General features: G+C 38.7%; 1 protein-coding gene and 1 long non-coding RNA gene across 4 annotated transcripts in view; one reads left to right on the top strand and one right to left on the bottom strand.

Moving 5' to 3' along the window:
- The window catches only part of LOC108434744, a 263,953-nt gene that overhangs the window by 200,411 nt on the left and 46,979 nt on the right, over nucleotides 1–16,563 (bottom strand). The gene's annotated exons all lie outside the window — the stretch shown is intronic.
- LOC108434742 (E3 ubiquitin-protein ligase Midline-1) overlaps nucleotides 1–16,563 on the top strand; it is a 76,639-nt gene that overhangs the window by 55,564 nt on the left and 4,512 nt on the right. For all 3 annotated transcript variants that reach the window (XM_017710097.2, XM_017710096.2, XM_017710099.2), the window contains exons 3-7: nucleotides 2,639–2,734; nucleotides 11,690–11,797; nucleotides 12,383–12,531; nucleotides 13,442–13,569; nucleotides 16,019–16,162. In XM_017710097.2, coding sequence (XP_017565586.1) covers nucleotides 2,639–2,734; nucleotides 11,690–11,797; nucleotides 12,383–12,531; nucleotides 13,442–13,569; nucleotides 16,019–16,162 — 625 coding nt within the window. The remainder of the gene's footprint in view (nucleotides 1–2,638; nucleotides 2,735–11,689; nucleotides 11,798–12,382; nucleotides 12,532–13,441; nucleotides 13,570–16,018; nucleotides 16,163–16,563) is intronic.

The following is a 16,563-nucleotide window of genomic DNA, read 5'->3' as shown; positions in this document are numbered from 1 at the left end:
GCCAGCTTCTGGGTTTCTGTCACGTCGCAACACAGGGGTCAATTCCAAAAGGAGTAGTAAATACAAACAGACGATCATAATCAAGGACAAACAATCCAAGAGCATTAAGCAAAATAGCAGTGTCAAGGAAAAGAGGCAAAAAGGTCAAAAACAGGAGATAAACAAGAAAGGCAGTCGAAAGGGGTAAGGCAAAAGAGTCGAAAAACAGTAATCATAAACAGTATACAGGCAAACAGTAGAACGCTCAATAGATCACACGACATGAGGCACAGGTGAAGAGAATCAGTATTCAGGAGATCTAGAGCACTGATTGGAACGTAAGGAAAGGTCAGGAGTCATCTGATCTCCCAGAGGGTCTGGGAGATGGAGTCCGACTGAGACTCTGTGTGTGAGGGAAGCTCGAGTCATGTGATCTCCCAGAGGATTCTGGGAGATGGAGTCTGGTTTTGTCTTGGAGCTTGACGGATGAGTCACAGCAGGGTTTTTGGATGTTGTTGATATATGGCCTCCCCAAGCTCATGTGTTGAAATCCATTACAGAAGCATGCTGATTGTTTGCAGTGCCATCTGAGGGGTCAAAGGGCACATGCATTTCACTTCTGGTTTTGGCCCTTGCCCTTCATGCACAGAGATTTCTCCAGATTTTCTCAGAGATTTTCTCCAGATTTTCTCCAAATCTTTTGATGATATTGTGCACTGGGGAGTGTGAAATACCTAAATACCTTGCAGTCCTCGGCCAAAAAACGTAAGAGCCGACCCATCCTAGCTTTTTTTTTTTTTAAAAAACATTTCACAGTATTTCTAGTCTTAAATAAACTCTTCACAACTTTCTGTGGAATGTGTTGCAGGCATCAATTTTAGAATTTGGACATATTTATAAAAAGTGTTTTTTTTCTGCTTCTAACCATCAGAATTATAACTGTTAGTCAAGTAATCAAGTAATCATAATTATGAATCTTCCTTTTCTCAGTAATGACTTTATGGACAGAAACACCTTTGGATTTTGTCAGATCTGAATGAAGAATGCAGCTTGATTTTCTCCTCTCTCTCAAAAATGAAAGATTTAAGTGCTGTTTATCTGACGGAGGCAGTTTTGCTGGTCTGCTAGGTCCTGCATGGTTGTTATGAATCTCATTTTCTCTGTATCTTTTATAAACTTTTAGAACACTAGTTTTCTCCTCAAAAACATATCCTCATGAGAAAGACGTTTGTAAGGCAGCTAAGGCGGGTTTGTGTAGCATAATGTCAGTGGCACCTCTGGGAACAGTTTTTGCTGGGGAGACAAAGCTGTAACTAGTTGGTGCAAAGAATGTAGGAACAGCAGAGTTAGAACAGCATTAGGGTGCACAGATGAAAGAGCAGATTTCATATTCTACTCAGTGTTTGAGGCTTTTGTGCAATTTTCTGTTTTCCTGTTTTTATTTCCCAGCACTGTAAAATGACCTTTACTTAATATCCCTTCTGAGCTGAAAATTAAATAAACGAAAGGGTGGTCTCTGATTTTGGCACAGTGCTGTATGTAATTAAATTGAAACTAATGTACATAATTGAATCAGTGTACATTTTAACTAAACTAAACTCAATTACACCTTCATTACATCCAACAAAATCACTCTTGCTCTTTTCTTTCACAAACCATGCCTTACAGCAGAGGGGAGAACTAATGGTATTTCCAAGTCCTTAAAATAGTGTTTGGTGTAAAAAATATCCCACACTACAGAATTTTATGGATTATGAGGCAATTAGAAACCTACCCGCTGAGAAATAGTCATGACTGCCCCACAAGAGAACTCAGAAATTAAAATGGAGGTCTATTCTTATATCTGCCCCTCAGCATGCTTTTTGAAGACACTATACAATGTTAATGCCATGCAATACATCCCTTCCTGATAAGAGTATCTATATTTGGCATCACTGATGAAGCCTGCACTATAGAACTCGAAGCCCTTTTGCGTCATCCCAACACTAAGGCTCGTCCATTAGCTGGTGCATCACTGGCCTGCGTCTGTTTGGGACGATATTTACCTACTGGGCAAATTTAATCTCCGCATCCCATTTTGGCTCAACATGCTCGATTGAGCAATAATAAGATGGCATGCAGAAATAAAGGAGACAGAGCAAGGGAGGAAAAAAAATGCATCTCGACATCTTACGTAAAAGACACTTGATAGGTAGAGGGGATGTCAGAGAGGGGCTATTGATGCTCAATTTGCTGGGCGAGTGGGTTGAGTTATTTATATATATATCTATTTTTTTTTTCCAAGAGAGCTTCATTCCCGGTTGAGGTTATTCCAGTCGAGTCTGTCGGAATCTAAGCTTGTAGACAAGCGGTCGCGATGAGGAGGTATCGGACAGAGAGACAGTGCCCCGAGGTCAGTGGTTCAACCTCCAAAAACTGAAAGTGACAAGGCTTCGTATAGGAAATAATGGGGCAGGAAGTCTAAATGCGTTCAGTTTATTTGCTCTTTGCTTCGGTAAAGTCGCTTTTAACCTCAGTCTTGGTTTTATAATTGTTTTTTTTTTCCTTTTAGGCTTAAAAGTATGGTGGGTTATTTGTTTTTATCGATTTTAAGACTTACCCTTAGGGCTTCATCTGTCTTCTTACGTCACTTAGAAAGTATTTTGCTCTTGTTTCACAGCAAACATTGGACTGTAACCTCAGTAGTTTGATCAAGAGGAACAACGAGTTGGAATCTCTGATGGGGAAGCTCATTCAAACCTGCCAGCATGTTGAGGTGAGTGGTCTGAGCTGTTGCTCTTCATTTTGGGGTCTGGAAGTGTAATGCATGTACACTTAATGCCTAATGCTACATTGCTAATATATAGCCTCTGAAGAGAGAACATGGACTGTGACTGTAGTATTCCTAACAGAAGAAAGTTTTTTTTGTTGATGCTGGTTTATTTTTTATGTATTTCCGTATTTCTTTGTAAAATTGTTAAAATTATGAGATGTATGTATGTGCAGTGCAGTTCACTGGCTTTACAAAAACATCCCTGACTGCTTGAGGTTTTGTTTTCATTTCAAATCTGTCACAACCCTAACCCTAACCCAATTATATAACAAATAGCATGGTTTAAAAATGCATTGAATGTATTTTTCAAATGTATTTTAAAAGAAGACCAGTCTCTAATGATTAATGCTCCATCACATGCACTGAATTTTCACTTTTTTGAATGATTGAATTATAGAGTGCAAATTATTTAATTAGAGTCAGCAAACTGTTAAATTAGCCCTGCCTGTTATTTCAGAAAGTGTGTGTGTGTGTGTGTGTGTGTGTGTGTGTGTGTGTGTGTGTGCGCGTTCTGTCCTAGTTTAAAAAATAGAAGCGTGCTAGAGTGGACAGGACCACAAACCCACAGTTGTAGAGCATTTCTGCTGTTGTGCACAGTACCCAAGATATTGTAGCTACAGATTACAAACTAAACCTGGATTTCGCTGGATAACAAGTCATTTTCCATTTCCCATTCAACCACAGGTTAAGAGACGTTCTCTAGGAATTATTCTGATTGTGACTTTGTTGCCAACAAAAAATAAACTGCAACTGCATGCTTGACCATTTTTTAAGCTAAATGTAGTGAAATATGAATAGACAGATGCATTATGGTTGCTGTAAAGCAGTACTGTGGTTCACTTAATGATTAATTGCCAATAATTCCCAATTCTAGCTTTTGCTACATCTTTTTGAGTACTGTCAAATATACCCATGAAGTTGAGTTCCATTTGCTTTTATTCAGACTTGCACATAGGAAGAAATGGCATGATACCACTTACTGATAATAACAGCAGTGTTGGTCTCTTGAGTATCAGCCAAAACAGACTCAATTTGTTCTTCAACCTCTTTTCACAGTAGCCATAAAATGGAACTTTTTCTTGCTTTGGAGGTCCATAAGTTAAAACATTGCTTTTTTCCACTAAAGGATTATAATTTTAATGGAATATAATATTTTAATGGAATTGTACTGGAAATGTGAACTGGGTTTTTTGTCTTTGTGTGTGAGCAAGCAAGTTCTGTTTAGAAAGAAAAAAAAATCTAAAGCTTTTGTTTCACTGCAGCTTTTTATGTGCCAGTAAATAAGCTTTATCCTTTATTTGATCTCAGCTGGGCTGTCTTTATGGAGAGGTGTGAAATGTTTCTAGAGCAGGGGGCTCTCCCTCCTCCCCTTTCACCCCACATTGCTCCCTAGCAGCATCCATCCTTATTCATCCAAGTACCACAGATTTGGCTGCCTCTACTGACATAGGAACTATTCTGTGTCTTTCATACAATGTAAAAAAAACAAGCAGAGATTTGAATGCATGAAGCTTCAGTGCATGAAATGAAGCACCAGTGGCTTCAGTCCATGAAATGAAGCACCAGCCTACCAGCATCTAATTTACATATCATTTACACGAAACACACCCTAATTGACCCCAATTGAGGGGGTCAATAAAATGACATCATTCTGCAGCTTGTGAGCCAATGGTTGTGCTACTAGGCAGAATTTGAGCCAATGCAGTGAGTGCACTGCTCCCCCTATTGACCAAACTTTATAGAGTTAAACATACAACTGGAAATGATAAAATGTTTGAATTAATTTCCTAAAATCAATGTTGTATTACTGCAATGGATTAGATGCTTCTACACAAGCTGTATTTTGTACTTGTTATTTTTTGGTCAGTGTGACTAGCATAAAATAAAAACAAGTTAATGTGTCTTTAAATGAAAGTTAAGTCACCCTTATTAGTCCCACAATGGGGAAATTTCACCTCCACATTTAATCCATCTGTGCAGTGAAACACCACATATACCCTAGTGGTTCCCTAACCTCCAACCCACGACTGCCCCCAAAGCATGTCAGAAATGGGTTGGAATAGTTGGAACATGGAATAGCTGTGCATGTAAATAAGTAATAAGTACATTCACTTTTGTACTCGACTGCCATGAGCACAAATTATTAGTATTACTATTATTTTCTATTTTCAATGTTATTACTGGTGTTATAGATGATACTGATAACATCTTTGATCAGAACTGCGAATCAAGCATTTTTTAAATATATAATTAAACTATTATGCTCAAACTTACACACTGTCCTCTCCTGTGAACTTGATTGTACAAATACACCAAAGACAAAATTGATAAATAACAAAACTCTTGTCGAAATTTGCATGCCCTCATTTTACCATCAGTTTTGACCATACGCAATTCTGATGATTAGGTTTAATGCCACTATACCACGCACTCCCACAAACAGTCAGCTACAACAGTGAAATTGGTCTATGAGTATATGTATCTAACGAGTAAAATGTCTTTACCACACCTGTCTAAAAGTGTTTATAACTTTGCATCCTGAAGAGTTTTAGGTCTAGAGAAGAACAGAAAGCAGAATCTGGCTGCAAATCGGGTGTGTTTAAATAATGCATTTAGGGGAGTAAACACAAAGATGAAAAGCCTGTCCTCTTTTTTCGTGTTGTATTTGGGTCACTGGAGTTTCTGACATTTTCGCATTTGCCCATGCCCTTTTAGAGCTTGCAGTGCAGATCTGGAGTGTGCATCATGCATTCAGCATGATGAGTGACCATGCACAAATAATTGAGCTGTAAGTGGGAGAAAACTCAATATTATTGTTAAATCGCAGAATAAAGTGGAGGACATGAAGGTAGATTTGGAAAGCTCAATACAAATTACCGCACATCACCACAAAGGTGGTACAAATGATACAAAAGAGCAAAATGCTAATGAACATCACAGGAACTTCTGCAAAGACAGTCTCCAGCAATAATTCATAATATGAGGCTGTTTGTACTTGTGCATCAAACGACAAATCTGGTTTCTGGACAGTTTTTATATAAAATTGTCTGTTAAAACATTGAAAAATAGACACAGATTTTTAGGTATGGCAGCAAGATAAGAAATGACAGTTTGTGATTTGCCTATTTTAGTAGCATGCAGCTCACCCCCCCCCCCCCCCCCCCCCCCAATCCCCAATATTTTTCATGTGCATATCTGCTGACGGTGACACCACCGTCAATATATACCATTTCTAAAATCTAAAAATTAATAAAATGCAGACAGTTTCAGCACAATACTATCGTGTCACCTGAATGTTCTGGTCTTCTGAAGTACACGAAATACATTATTTAATATCATTTTGTAATATAGGTCAAATCTAAACTTTTGATGCCAAAATGGCCCCAGTATCATTGTGCATCCCTAAGTTCAATGCTGCAAGAAGCCATTTGTGCAATAAATGACTGAGAAGAAGAATGGAACAGTGCTATTTTAATGTCCCATGAATGCTGGCCAGATTATCCCAAATATTGCAAATTTGCACACCTTTTGGGCAAGAGTTGCTGGGGTGCCTTTCTTGAGCACTGAAACAGCACATAGGAGGCAGATGTGCATTTAAGACTGGTCTTTAAATATTTTACATCACAAAGCAAGCTTCACAGCTTCCTCCCTTCTATGTTTTTTTCTCTTTGCCTTCCCAAAGTGGCCTTTGCCAGGCTGCATCTCCTCAGGGTTAAATGAATCACTTATGGATCTGTCGAGGACTATTTCATCACATCAGCCACACTAAGAGCATTGCACTCACTGGTGTCATGCTCTACATCTCCCTCTCACTCTACATGAGTGTACATATGAACACATATGAAAACATGGTGCTGTTACTTCAATAGACAGGTTATAATATTGTAGGGCAGTGGTATGCAGTTCACTGCCCTGCATAGTTTATTATTTTGTCTTGCTCCGACATACCCAGCCTAAGGGGGAGAGCTAGATTGAACACTCTGAATACAGAATACCAAGGATGGAGATTCAAGTCCTACTTGAGTCACATGCTGACTGACTCGTATGTTGACTAGGACTCTTCCTTTATTTAGTCTCAATTTGACTTGGCTTGGAGACTAAAGACTTGGGAAATTAAAAACTTGTATTTGTCTTCTTAACTAACTGGGGGCCTCTTTGCCTGTAGTTTTGCCACCATCACGCTGAATTAATGTAAAAGGAACAAACGCAAGACTGACCATTTTTTTGGTCACGTCTGGTGTGCAAGCATACAGCCAGGGTCATCGCAGACAGAAGACCACAACCAAGACCAAAGGCAAAGTTGTAGTCTGTGCAGTGTGCGGGGCAGAGCGTCCGCATCGCTAAGGCTGATCTTAATCGCTGATGATAATCTGAAATCTGAAGCTTATGACTAAAGACTCGAGACGTGATTCAGACTTGCCCAAAGTGACTCGTGATGCTCAGAAACACACACATAAATAACACACCAATAAAACACGAAGAGTGATATTTTCAGAATACAAGTAGAAAAGGCACTTGTGCTGTATTGTCATTTGTCAGCACTACTTAAAATCGCACTGTTCCTCTGTGTTACTGGTCGGCAGTTTTCTTTATGCAGTGCCTCTTGGCGGTTTGCTTGGTTGCTACTATGCATAAAATGGCCAGGGATCAACATGAATGGACCGTTTGTTTGCTAAAGCTCTTCTACTGTAGTATTATCACTAGCTTATTTCAAATTAGACCATAACAGAGCAAAAATCACATCAAAGGTGAGAAATCTGCATAGACAATTCACTGTATTTGCACATTGCATGCGTAAACATTGAATACGACTAAAAGAATGAAGCGGAAAAAGCAATAAAATAAAGAACCGTGTTTTGAATATTGACTTTGTAAAATGTATTATGGACTGAATAGTAGGTGTGCATAACTGTAATCAGCCAAGGTTGGAATTGACAGATTTTTGCTCAAAACAGCTGATGCATTCTTTATTTTGGCAGACACGTGTTGCAGTTTTATAATGTAACGCTGGTGCTACACCTGTTTTAAAGCATAATTATGCATGAGTCATTGGGTTAAATGGCCAGTTGGCTTTTTACGTTCAACATAGGCAAAAAATTGAAATGCAAATTTAGCCCATTTAAATAATTTAAAAATTATTGATTGGTGCATCCTTACTAAAAAAAACAAAACAAAAAAAAAGAGATACATTATATTTCCAAAACTATTTGCTCGTCTGCCCATTCTTAACCCATAGGCTTTAATATGATATTGGCCCACCCTTTGCAGCTATAACAGCTTCAACTCTTCTGGGAAGGCTTTCCAAAATGTTTAGGAGTGTGTTTATGGGAATTTTGACCATTCTTCCAGAAGCGCGTGTGTGAGGTCAGACACTGATGTTGGACGAGAAGGCCTGGCTCACAGTCTCTGACATAATCGGGTTGAGGTCAGGACTCCAGTCTGCATGCCTACATGCTTGGTTTTATACACCTGTAGCTATGGAAGTGATTGGAACTTCTGAATTCAATGATTTGGATATTTCTTACTTACACTCTGAATACATACAGCTGTTACTTCTCTTTTGTTACAACTCAAGGGCAGCAGCACTTCAGGACCAGGGGTCTTATTTATCAATCATGTGTCTGCACAGAACTATTTATTCCTGCACTTGAGAATGAGCGTATATTCAGAACAACTCCGAATCACGCATGTGCAGAAACATGTAGTTCTAAATGTAATTGTGGTAATAAGTTGCACAAACACCCATCGTCAACAATGCTGGCATAATTAACTGCTGGATACAGGGCTCAAAGATAAGGAGCTGACAAGGCCCACTGATGACAACAGATTTAGGTGTATAGTAAATATTAAGTAAAAAGCACACATAAAAAATGACTTAAGATGCAGACAGTGGCTGACCTTGAATTTTTGGCATGTGGCTTGCATTGGGAGTGTGTTTTTTTTAGGTTCTAATTCCTGATATCAGAAACCAGAAAGTTAACATGTAAAAATATGAAATAAATTTTGAATCCTGATGTCCAAATTCACTTTATTCAGAACAACATTTTACCTACAAATTCAGTTATTACTGGCAAGAATTCATGGCTTTTCTCAATACATTTTTAAGGGCATTTTTAAAAATTAAATTGTCAAAAGGTGGGCCGTCGTGCTCCAAGACACAGAAGCTGGTCGTCCGTCCCGCCGCCGTCTTTTAAAGCTCAGAGTATAAACCTCGTCTCCTCTGCAGTCCAGCTTCTGCTCCGCCATGCTGAACGGTATAGACCTTTCGCTGTGACGCGCCGCGCATGCGCAGAACGTTCTTAGACGATCCGATTGGAGAGTAATCGGATTCAGGCGTTTACACGGATATTATTCTTCTATTTAACGGATTATTTAGAGGATTACCCTCCTCGATTGAGGTGTTTACATGGACGTATTCTATTCCGATTGAGCTATTAGTAGGATTATTAACGGATTATTAGGCTAGTGAGTAGCCATGTTTACATGCTGTTTACAATGATGTAGCACTGTGGTATGACACTACATGTCTTTAATGAAGTTCACACACACACATTTTCTAAGCTGCTTCTCCCTCAGAGTCGCGGGGGGTCCTGGACCCTATCCCAGCAGTCATTGGCGGAAGGCAGGATACACCCTGGACAGGTCGCCAGTCTTTAATAGTCCAACTTTGTGTAATTTATTTTTGTTTGCAGAACTGTGAAGTCCTGTAGGCTGTGACTGAACACAACTTCAGCACAGTTGAAGGTTTTAGTTTTTATTTTCTTTAGTTACACAGATCTGAACTGAGACACAGTAGTGTGTGACTACACGTCTTATATTTGAGACTACAGCTCCCTAATCCATTACAAGTCCAGTGTTGTGTTTTGTAGGGTCAGTATTACTGCCTAGTATGTGAATGAATAAAACTCCCTTAGTTTTCTCATCCCAGCACTTTTTAACATAAGTACATTTAGCATAAAATGTGTTCACCATTTCACTTAAAAATCCTTATTTTCTATAACATTTACACAGATTTAATAAAAAAATTTTGATTAATCGTGATAACTATGAAATTCTGAGATTAATCACGATAAAAGTTTTAAATCGTTTGACAGCCCTAATATATATATATATTTTTTTGGCAACACACACAGACAGAGCAAAAACGTGGAGCATCTGAGCATCTGGACCAGTTTGAGAACAACTGCACTAGGCTACTGAGGCCTTTTAAACTGAGTTGTTCACCATATACAACCATTTTGATGAGTTTATGTAAAAATGTACCTGGCCATGGACAAGTAGAGCATCATTAGGTGTAAGATGGATCATCATGCAGTGTGTGCAGCTGTGCATTTATATCTTTGATAAAGGTGCATAATGGTGGGTCTGTAGAACATATTCTACGCCTACTTTGATAAATGAAGTCCCAGAACTGACACTGGTGTAGGGGGAAGCTTAATGTTGGATGTTCTCTTCAGTAAGTCAGTAGGCTTCCTCTTCACAGAAATGGAGTAAGTAGTTACATGGTAGTCACATACTGCTGCCACTCTGAATTCAGTATTTACTTAACAAGCCTTTTTACTCCCCACCTGAGTCATTTAAAGGCTTCTGGGCTCATTAGCAGGGCAACAACCAGAGAATTTCCGGGACGCAGATGCTAAGAAATGAACATGACTCAGAAAAACAGCACTCTGAAGTAGGACTATTGAGAGTAGTACTCAAAGGTCAGGGGACCTAATTAGTGGTGTTGAAAGGCCAGAGCTGTGAGTGAATAAGTCTCTTTCACACAAAAAAAAAGCTAAACTCGCTCAAGAGAGAAGCTATTACACACCTCAAAGGTCTCGCCAATCTGAAACAATCCCCTCTTTCACATCTCACCTCATCATTTTTACACACCATGTAGGCCATGGAGAATGAGAATGCTGGTCATGTATGGTAGTTTTGGCATGATTCAGGTGTTTCTACATGAGTTTCAGAACAGTGCATTAATTTTTATGGCAACTTAAGGTAAAGATTGGACAAGAAGGCCCCATTCATATATATATATATATATACACACACACACACACACACACACATACACACTCACTGGCCACTTTATTAGGTACACCTTGCTAGTAAAAGGTTGGACCCCCTTTTGCTGTAGCCCTTCTTCTTCAAGGTTCAACATGTTGTGCGTTCAGAGACGGTATTCTGCATTCCTTCGTTGTAGCAAGTGGTTATTGTAGTTACTGTTGCCTTTCTATCACCTCAAACCAGTCTGCCCGTTCTCCTCTGACCTCTCACATCAACAAGGTATTTTCATCCACACAACTGCTGCTCACTGGATATTTTCTCTTTTTCAGACCATTCTCTGTGAACCCTAGAGATGGTTGTGCATGAAAATTCCAGTAGATCAGCAGTTTCTGAAAAACTCAGACCAGCCCGTCTGGCACCAACAACCACGCCATGTTCAAAGTCACTTAAATCCCCTTTCTTCCCCCATTCTGATGCTCGGTCTGCACTTCAGCAAGTGGTCTTGACCACCTCTACATGCCTAAATGCATACCTAATAAAGTGGCCTGTGTGTGTGTGTGTGTGTATATATATATACCCAGTTTAGAGTGTATTGCTGTGATAGATGTAATTAGATGGTCACTCGCTAATTCCTGTGTGGCATTATGCACAGTTTAGTCTACAACTGGGAGAACGTGTTCAGATCCCGACAGATCCCGACAACATTCCTGCAATTAAAAAAGCAATAAATATCTGCAGGTTGTGTATCAACTGTTATCTTACTGATATACAAGTCAGCCTGTAGTTTTTTGCAATGTACAATGAACATACCTAAAAAAAACTGGTTTATGCTGCATGCATGTTTGTCTGGTAAGGATCATAGATGATACTTTGGCTCATCAGTGCTAATGTTTCCTTTCTCAGATGAATGCATCACGGCAAGAGGGAAAGCTCCTGGATGAGTGCGACCTATTGATCAATATAATTCAGGAGCGGAGACAGATCATTGGTGCTAAAATCAAAGAGGGCAAAGTAAGGATAACACTCAACTGCCATTTGAAAGAAAATGTGTTTCTTAGTGGACAGGCATTCAAAGCCACGACATTTAAGGGAACAAATCCTATCGCAGGAGGTCCAACAGAAGCTATAATGTACAGAATTGCATCAATATTTACTTAAAATCATACACACCACCATCTCAATTAATCATAAGCAGTCACAGTTACAATATGATGGCTAAGCTGGCGAATGAGGGTGAATAGAAAGAAGAAAAAAAAACAAGAAAAAGAGAACTCGAGTCCCAGAGGTCAGGATTTATTTTTAAAGAGTATGTGTTTACGCCTCTACCATATGCCTGGCCATATTAACGTCAGTCTACTAGCTTCATGACCTAAATCCCTCTAAATCTCTCTGACCTACATGTAAATTACAGTTTTCTTACATCTCAACACATCCTATAGAACTGAACTCTAGGGTTAACATATGATGCTGTTACATTTCCTCTGGATAAACAGACAACACACATTTGTCACTGACTTTATACTTAAAAGGTCTGTCAATAAAGGTATGCATTTTATTGTTATTACTGGTTTATAATATATCATTTGTTGTCTTCAGACGGTCCGATTGCGCAAACTAGCGCAGCAAATCGCCAACTGCAAGCAGTGCATAGAGCGCTCGTCTGCTCTTATAACTCAGGCAGACCAGACGCTCAAAGAGACTGACCATGCCCGCTTCCTCCAGACTGCCAAGAGTATCTCAGAACGGTAAGCAAAACAAGAATCAAGAATCAACACCATCAAGTAGAGCTGCACAATACGAGCAAAATACCATATTGCTACATGATCTGATTTCTCAATGGCGAAAGTGGGTTTCTGTACTAGTGAGGACTAAGAGTGTGCTAGAGTTCCACTCACTCCTTTGGGATTGATCATTTTTGCTTATTGTTCTCTCTTTATTCTAAATAAACACAGCTTCTTGCACAGCCGTTTCATATAATAATAACAATCTGGTGCTGGTAGTGCTGATCGATAGGAAAGTGTAACCTTACCAACCGCTCAACATCCCTCATTTTAACACAAGGAGGCTGCTACCTTCCTGCTGCAAACCCTTTGACTACAATATTAGATATTACAATATTACAAACATTTCCTGGTGTTATCCCTTTTTTTATCATTTAATGGCATAATTCTAAGACTTTATTCTCAAAATATTTTGTCTTTATCCTCAAGGATTTACAGCTTTTTTTCTTTAAATATTACGATTTTATTCCAGAAAACATGAATTTATTCACAAATGGCCCTAAAATGCTGTTGTAGATTTCAACATACCTGACAAAAAGATTGGCCTGCATTATTTGGTCAAAATGATTTATTGTTATGTTGGACCATGTGAATCCCTTGACATTATTGCAATAAAGACAAGATAGTGGGCAGCCCCCAAGTCCTGTTTTCAGCTTCATGGTACATACAAAAGTATGTAACCTGCTTTAAAGTTTTGAATTTAGAGAATATCAAGCAGTAAGTTAACAGAACTGCAATTTGCCCTACATTCTGTAAAAAACATATTATTCAATAAACTTAAGTAAAATAAAAAATTTAAGGCAGTCATTCATAAATCATAAATAAAGATTAAAGATATATGACACCAAGCCCGTTATTTCCACTGCTGTTTTAGAGTCTCCATGGCAACCGCATCATCTCAAGTCCTGATACCGGAGATTAATCTGACGGACACTTTCGACACCTTCGCACTGGACTTTACCAGAGAGAAGAAAATGCTGGAAAGTCTTGATTATCTCACAGGTAAATGCAAATATTTTGTCATACAATGTAGTACATAATATTAATTATTATGCGTCTTAAACAAGCTGTTGTATGTAAGGCTGCTGCCAATATATCGTATCGAGTGTTTGAATTGGGAAGATATGTAAAAATCCTGCAGCACTTTATAATTTGCGTTGCAATCCGATAAGCCTTTGATGCTCCAAAATTTTTACTCTCTGTTAGGCATTTCTGTTATATTGAGTTATTTGTGCTGAGCTAAATTTGTGGGACAGCTCGCTAAGGCAGTCAGGACAAATCTGTCAGCATTGTGCACTCTAAATTCTCTGCACTGTGCAGTGCAGCGCTGAGCTGAAGAGCAATCTCGACAAGGGGGAAAGTAGCAGGGCTTTTAAGCCAAATCAGTTCCAGTCCCCTCACAAAATACACACCATGCTGCCCAAGGGCAGTCAAAGGAAAGCAAGCAAAGATTGAGAAGCAATTACAGATCATCAGTCAATCAGTCAGTCAGATCCTGTCAAAAGTGCTGCAACCTTTGCTAAACTGTTCCAAATCTGTTGGGGTCAAACATAAGCAGAATGGATTTCTTTTTCTTTCCATTTAGAATGAGTGTTTTGCTCTCCTGGCCATCACTCATAACAGTATTTCCTATGCTTATTTATAATTTACTGTGTAGTCATCATGAAGTCTTTTCACACCAGTTTTAACACTAAAAACAAGAGAAGATGCAGATGAAGGAGAACTGGATGCGTCAAATAACAGCAACAAAGTTACCATTGTTTCTTCAGCCAGTGCAATTCAAAGATGCATAAAGATGCATAACAGCCCATTCCATCGACTCACAGGAGCTGAAGATCCACAGCAGAGCTGTGTGTCGGTATGGTGGAGTTTGAGGATCTGCTTTAGCTCAAAGCTCCAAAGAATAAAACAAGCTAACAAACTATAAGAGCAGTAGTGAGCTCTGACGGCATTCCTGTTTATGTGCACGTTTTCAAAATTTGACACTTTTTTGTTTGTCTGCAAATATGAGCCTGTTTACACTTTGCATTGACATGTATTTCATGTCTGGATCTTACTGGCCAGATTCCGTTTACATTTTTCACTAAAATGCGCAACCAGTTTGACTAGATGAGATCTGATTGTACTTTTCCCATACAAAAAGCACATCAACAAAAACAGTTTCCATTTTATTTCTGTTTAATTTCTTCCTCTGCAACGTCAGCCTCGCATATCCTCCATCTTTCATTTTATTGTTTATTTTCTCACGTAGTCAGCACCCTGCAGATGCGTTTGTGCTCATGTAAATATATACAGACAACAAAAACGCATTTCTTTTACACGTTACATGTGGTCAAGATTCATGTTTGACCAACTCTGTGGTCTGGTTGTAAAATGGTCATAATGGGTCCTAGCTTTACATGTGGTCAAGTCCAAACGATCAGCGAAAGTGGAAGTTGATGCAAGGTGTAAACAGGCCTTCTGTGAAAAGGATTTGTAGCTTTGTTGCCCCCTTAGGTGCAAATGGAAACTGTCCTAGATATAGTGAACATGTAACTGCAGAATACCTATGGTTTTAAATAAAACCCAAAATATATACTTGTAGTAACAATAATATGGCCCTGATTTATACATATTTTTTCAAAATTGTTTATCACCCCAGCCTTAGTTTGATTTATAGAACACTTTACAGCCAACGCATAGGCCCTTATTCATCAAAGTATGACATGAGTGCAGATTTGCCTGTCCCAAATGATGTATAAACATCTCCACATCTGATTCAGGAAGCTGTATGATGACAAAATAAGCTGTAATTTAAGGCAACAGATGAATTAGCTTCAGTGCTCTCATATACACATCATTTATTTGAAGCACATAAATCATGCAGGTGTTTCTATAGTGAGCTCATGAGCCAATTGTTGTCCTCATTTGTGGAGTCTGCAGACAAGCAGAATGCTCACTGCTCCTCCTAGTGGCAAGAGCTTAAATAGCTTAAGTGTTAAAATTACAATGCTTAGGAAGAATGAAGAATAAACCTTCCAGATTATGGAGTGATGTGTTTGTGTAGTGTGACTATTTTCATAAACTACTGACTGCCTGTGTAATAATATTGGATATGAGCTTCTACTGTACTAAGTAATGTTATGTTTTGGATTTGAGGGAGGAAGTTATTTACTGTAGCATAAAGCATACAGCAAATGTCCTATATTCGTATACTATATACTATACTAGGTCCACATAGTTTCATGTGACAGGGTGCCCCCCTCCCCAAAAAAGCTCCATTGAAATGAATAGCCAAGAGAAAAAACATTTGGCTGCAATAGTGTGAATGATACTTAACTTCTCTAGTGTGTTTATAATTCCACCTCAGACAACAGAGAACGCTTGATAATGTAATAAATCACTAGGTAAAAATCTTATGTGAAATCATTGTTTTCATACTGAACATTATGCATGGTCTCATCTGTTCCAGCACCAAGTCCCCCTGGCATCCGAGAGGAGCTGTGCACCGCCTCCTATGACACCATAACAGTGCACTGGACATCAGATGACGAGTTCTCTGTGGTTTCCTATGAGCTTCAGTATGCTATCTTCACTGGACAGTCCAATATTGTCAGTAAGTATGACAGTATAATTCAGTTTTAACAAAAAAGTATATATTCTACAGTGGGTACAAAGTGGGTACCTCAGAATAGGTACTGATAAATTCCAAAGTGATGTATTTTACCACATGCAGTGCCTCTCTAGTCCAAAATTATACAGCATTCAACAAATACATTTTTTATTTGAACATTTACTTACTGTAAAAATTTATCTTATTGTATTACATACTTGTATATATAGTATATATTTGTATATATTGTATATATCTTTCCACTTAACATGAGACAACATCAGCTGCTTAGGAGTCAACAGTCTTTGGTTCTACGTTGCACACTGTCAAAAAATTTACTTTAAAATGGCAAGATAAAACAATTTGTTTTATTTTTTTACTAGACAAGAATTTCCATACCCAAT

This window comes from Pygocentrus nattereri, chromosome 12, assembly GCF_015220715.1.
Source record: "Pygocentrus nattereri isolate fPygNat1 chromosome 12, fPygNat1.pri, whole genome shotgun sequence".
NCBI classification, from domain to species: Eukaryota; Metazoa; Chordata; class Actinopteri; order Characiformes; family Serrasalmidae; genus Pygocentrus; species Pygocentrus nattereri.
This window is presented reverse-complemented; position numbering and strand designations above follow the sequence as displayed.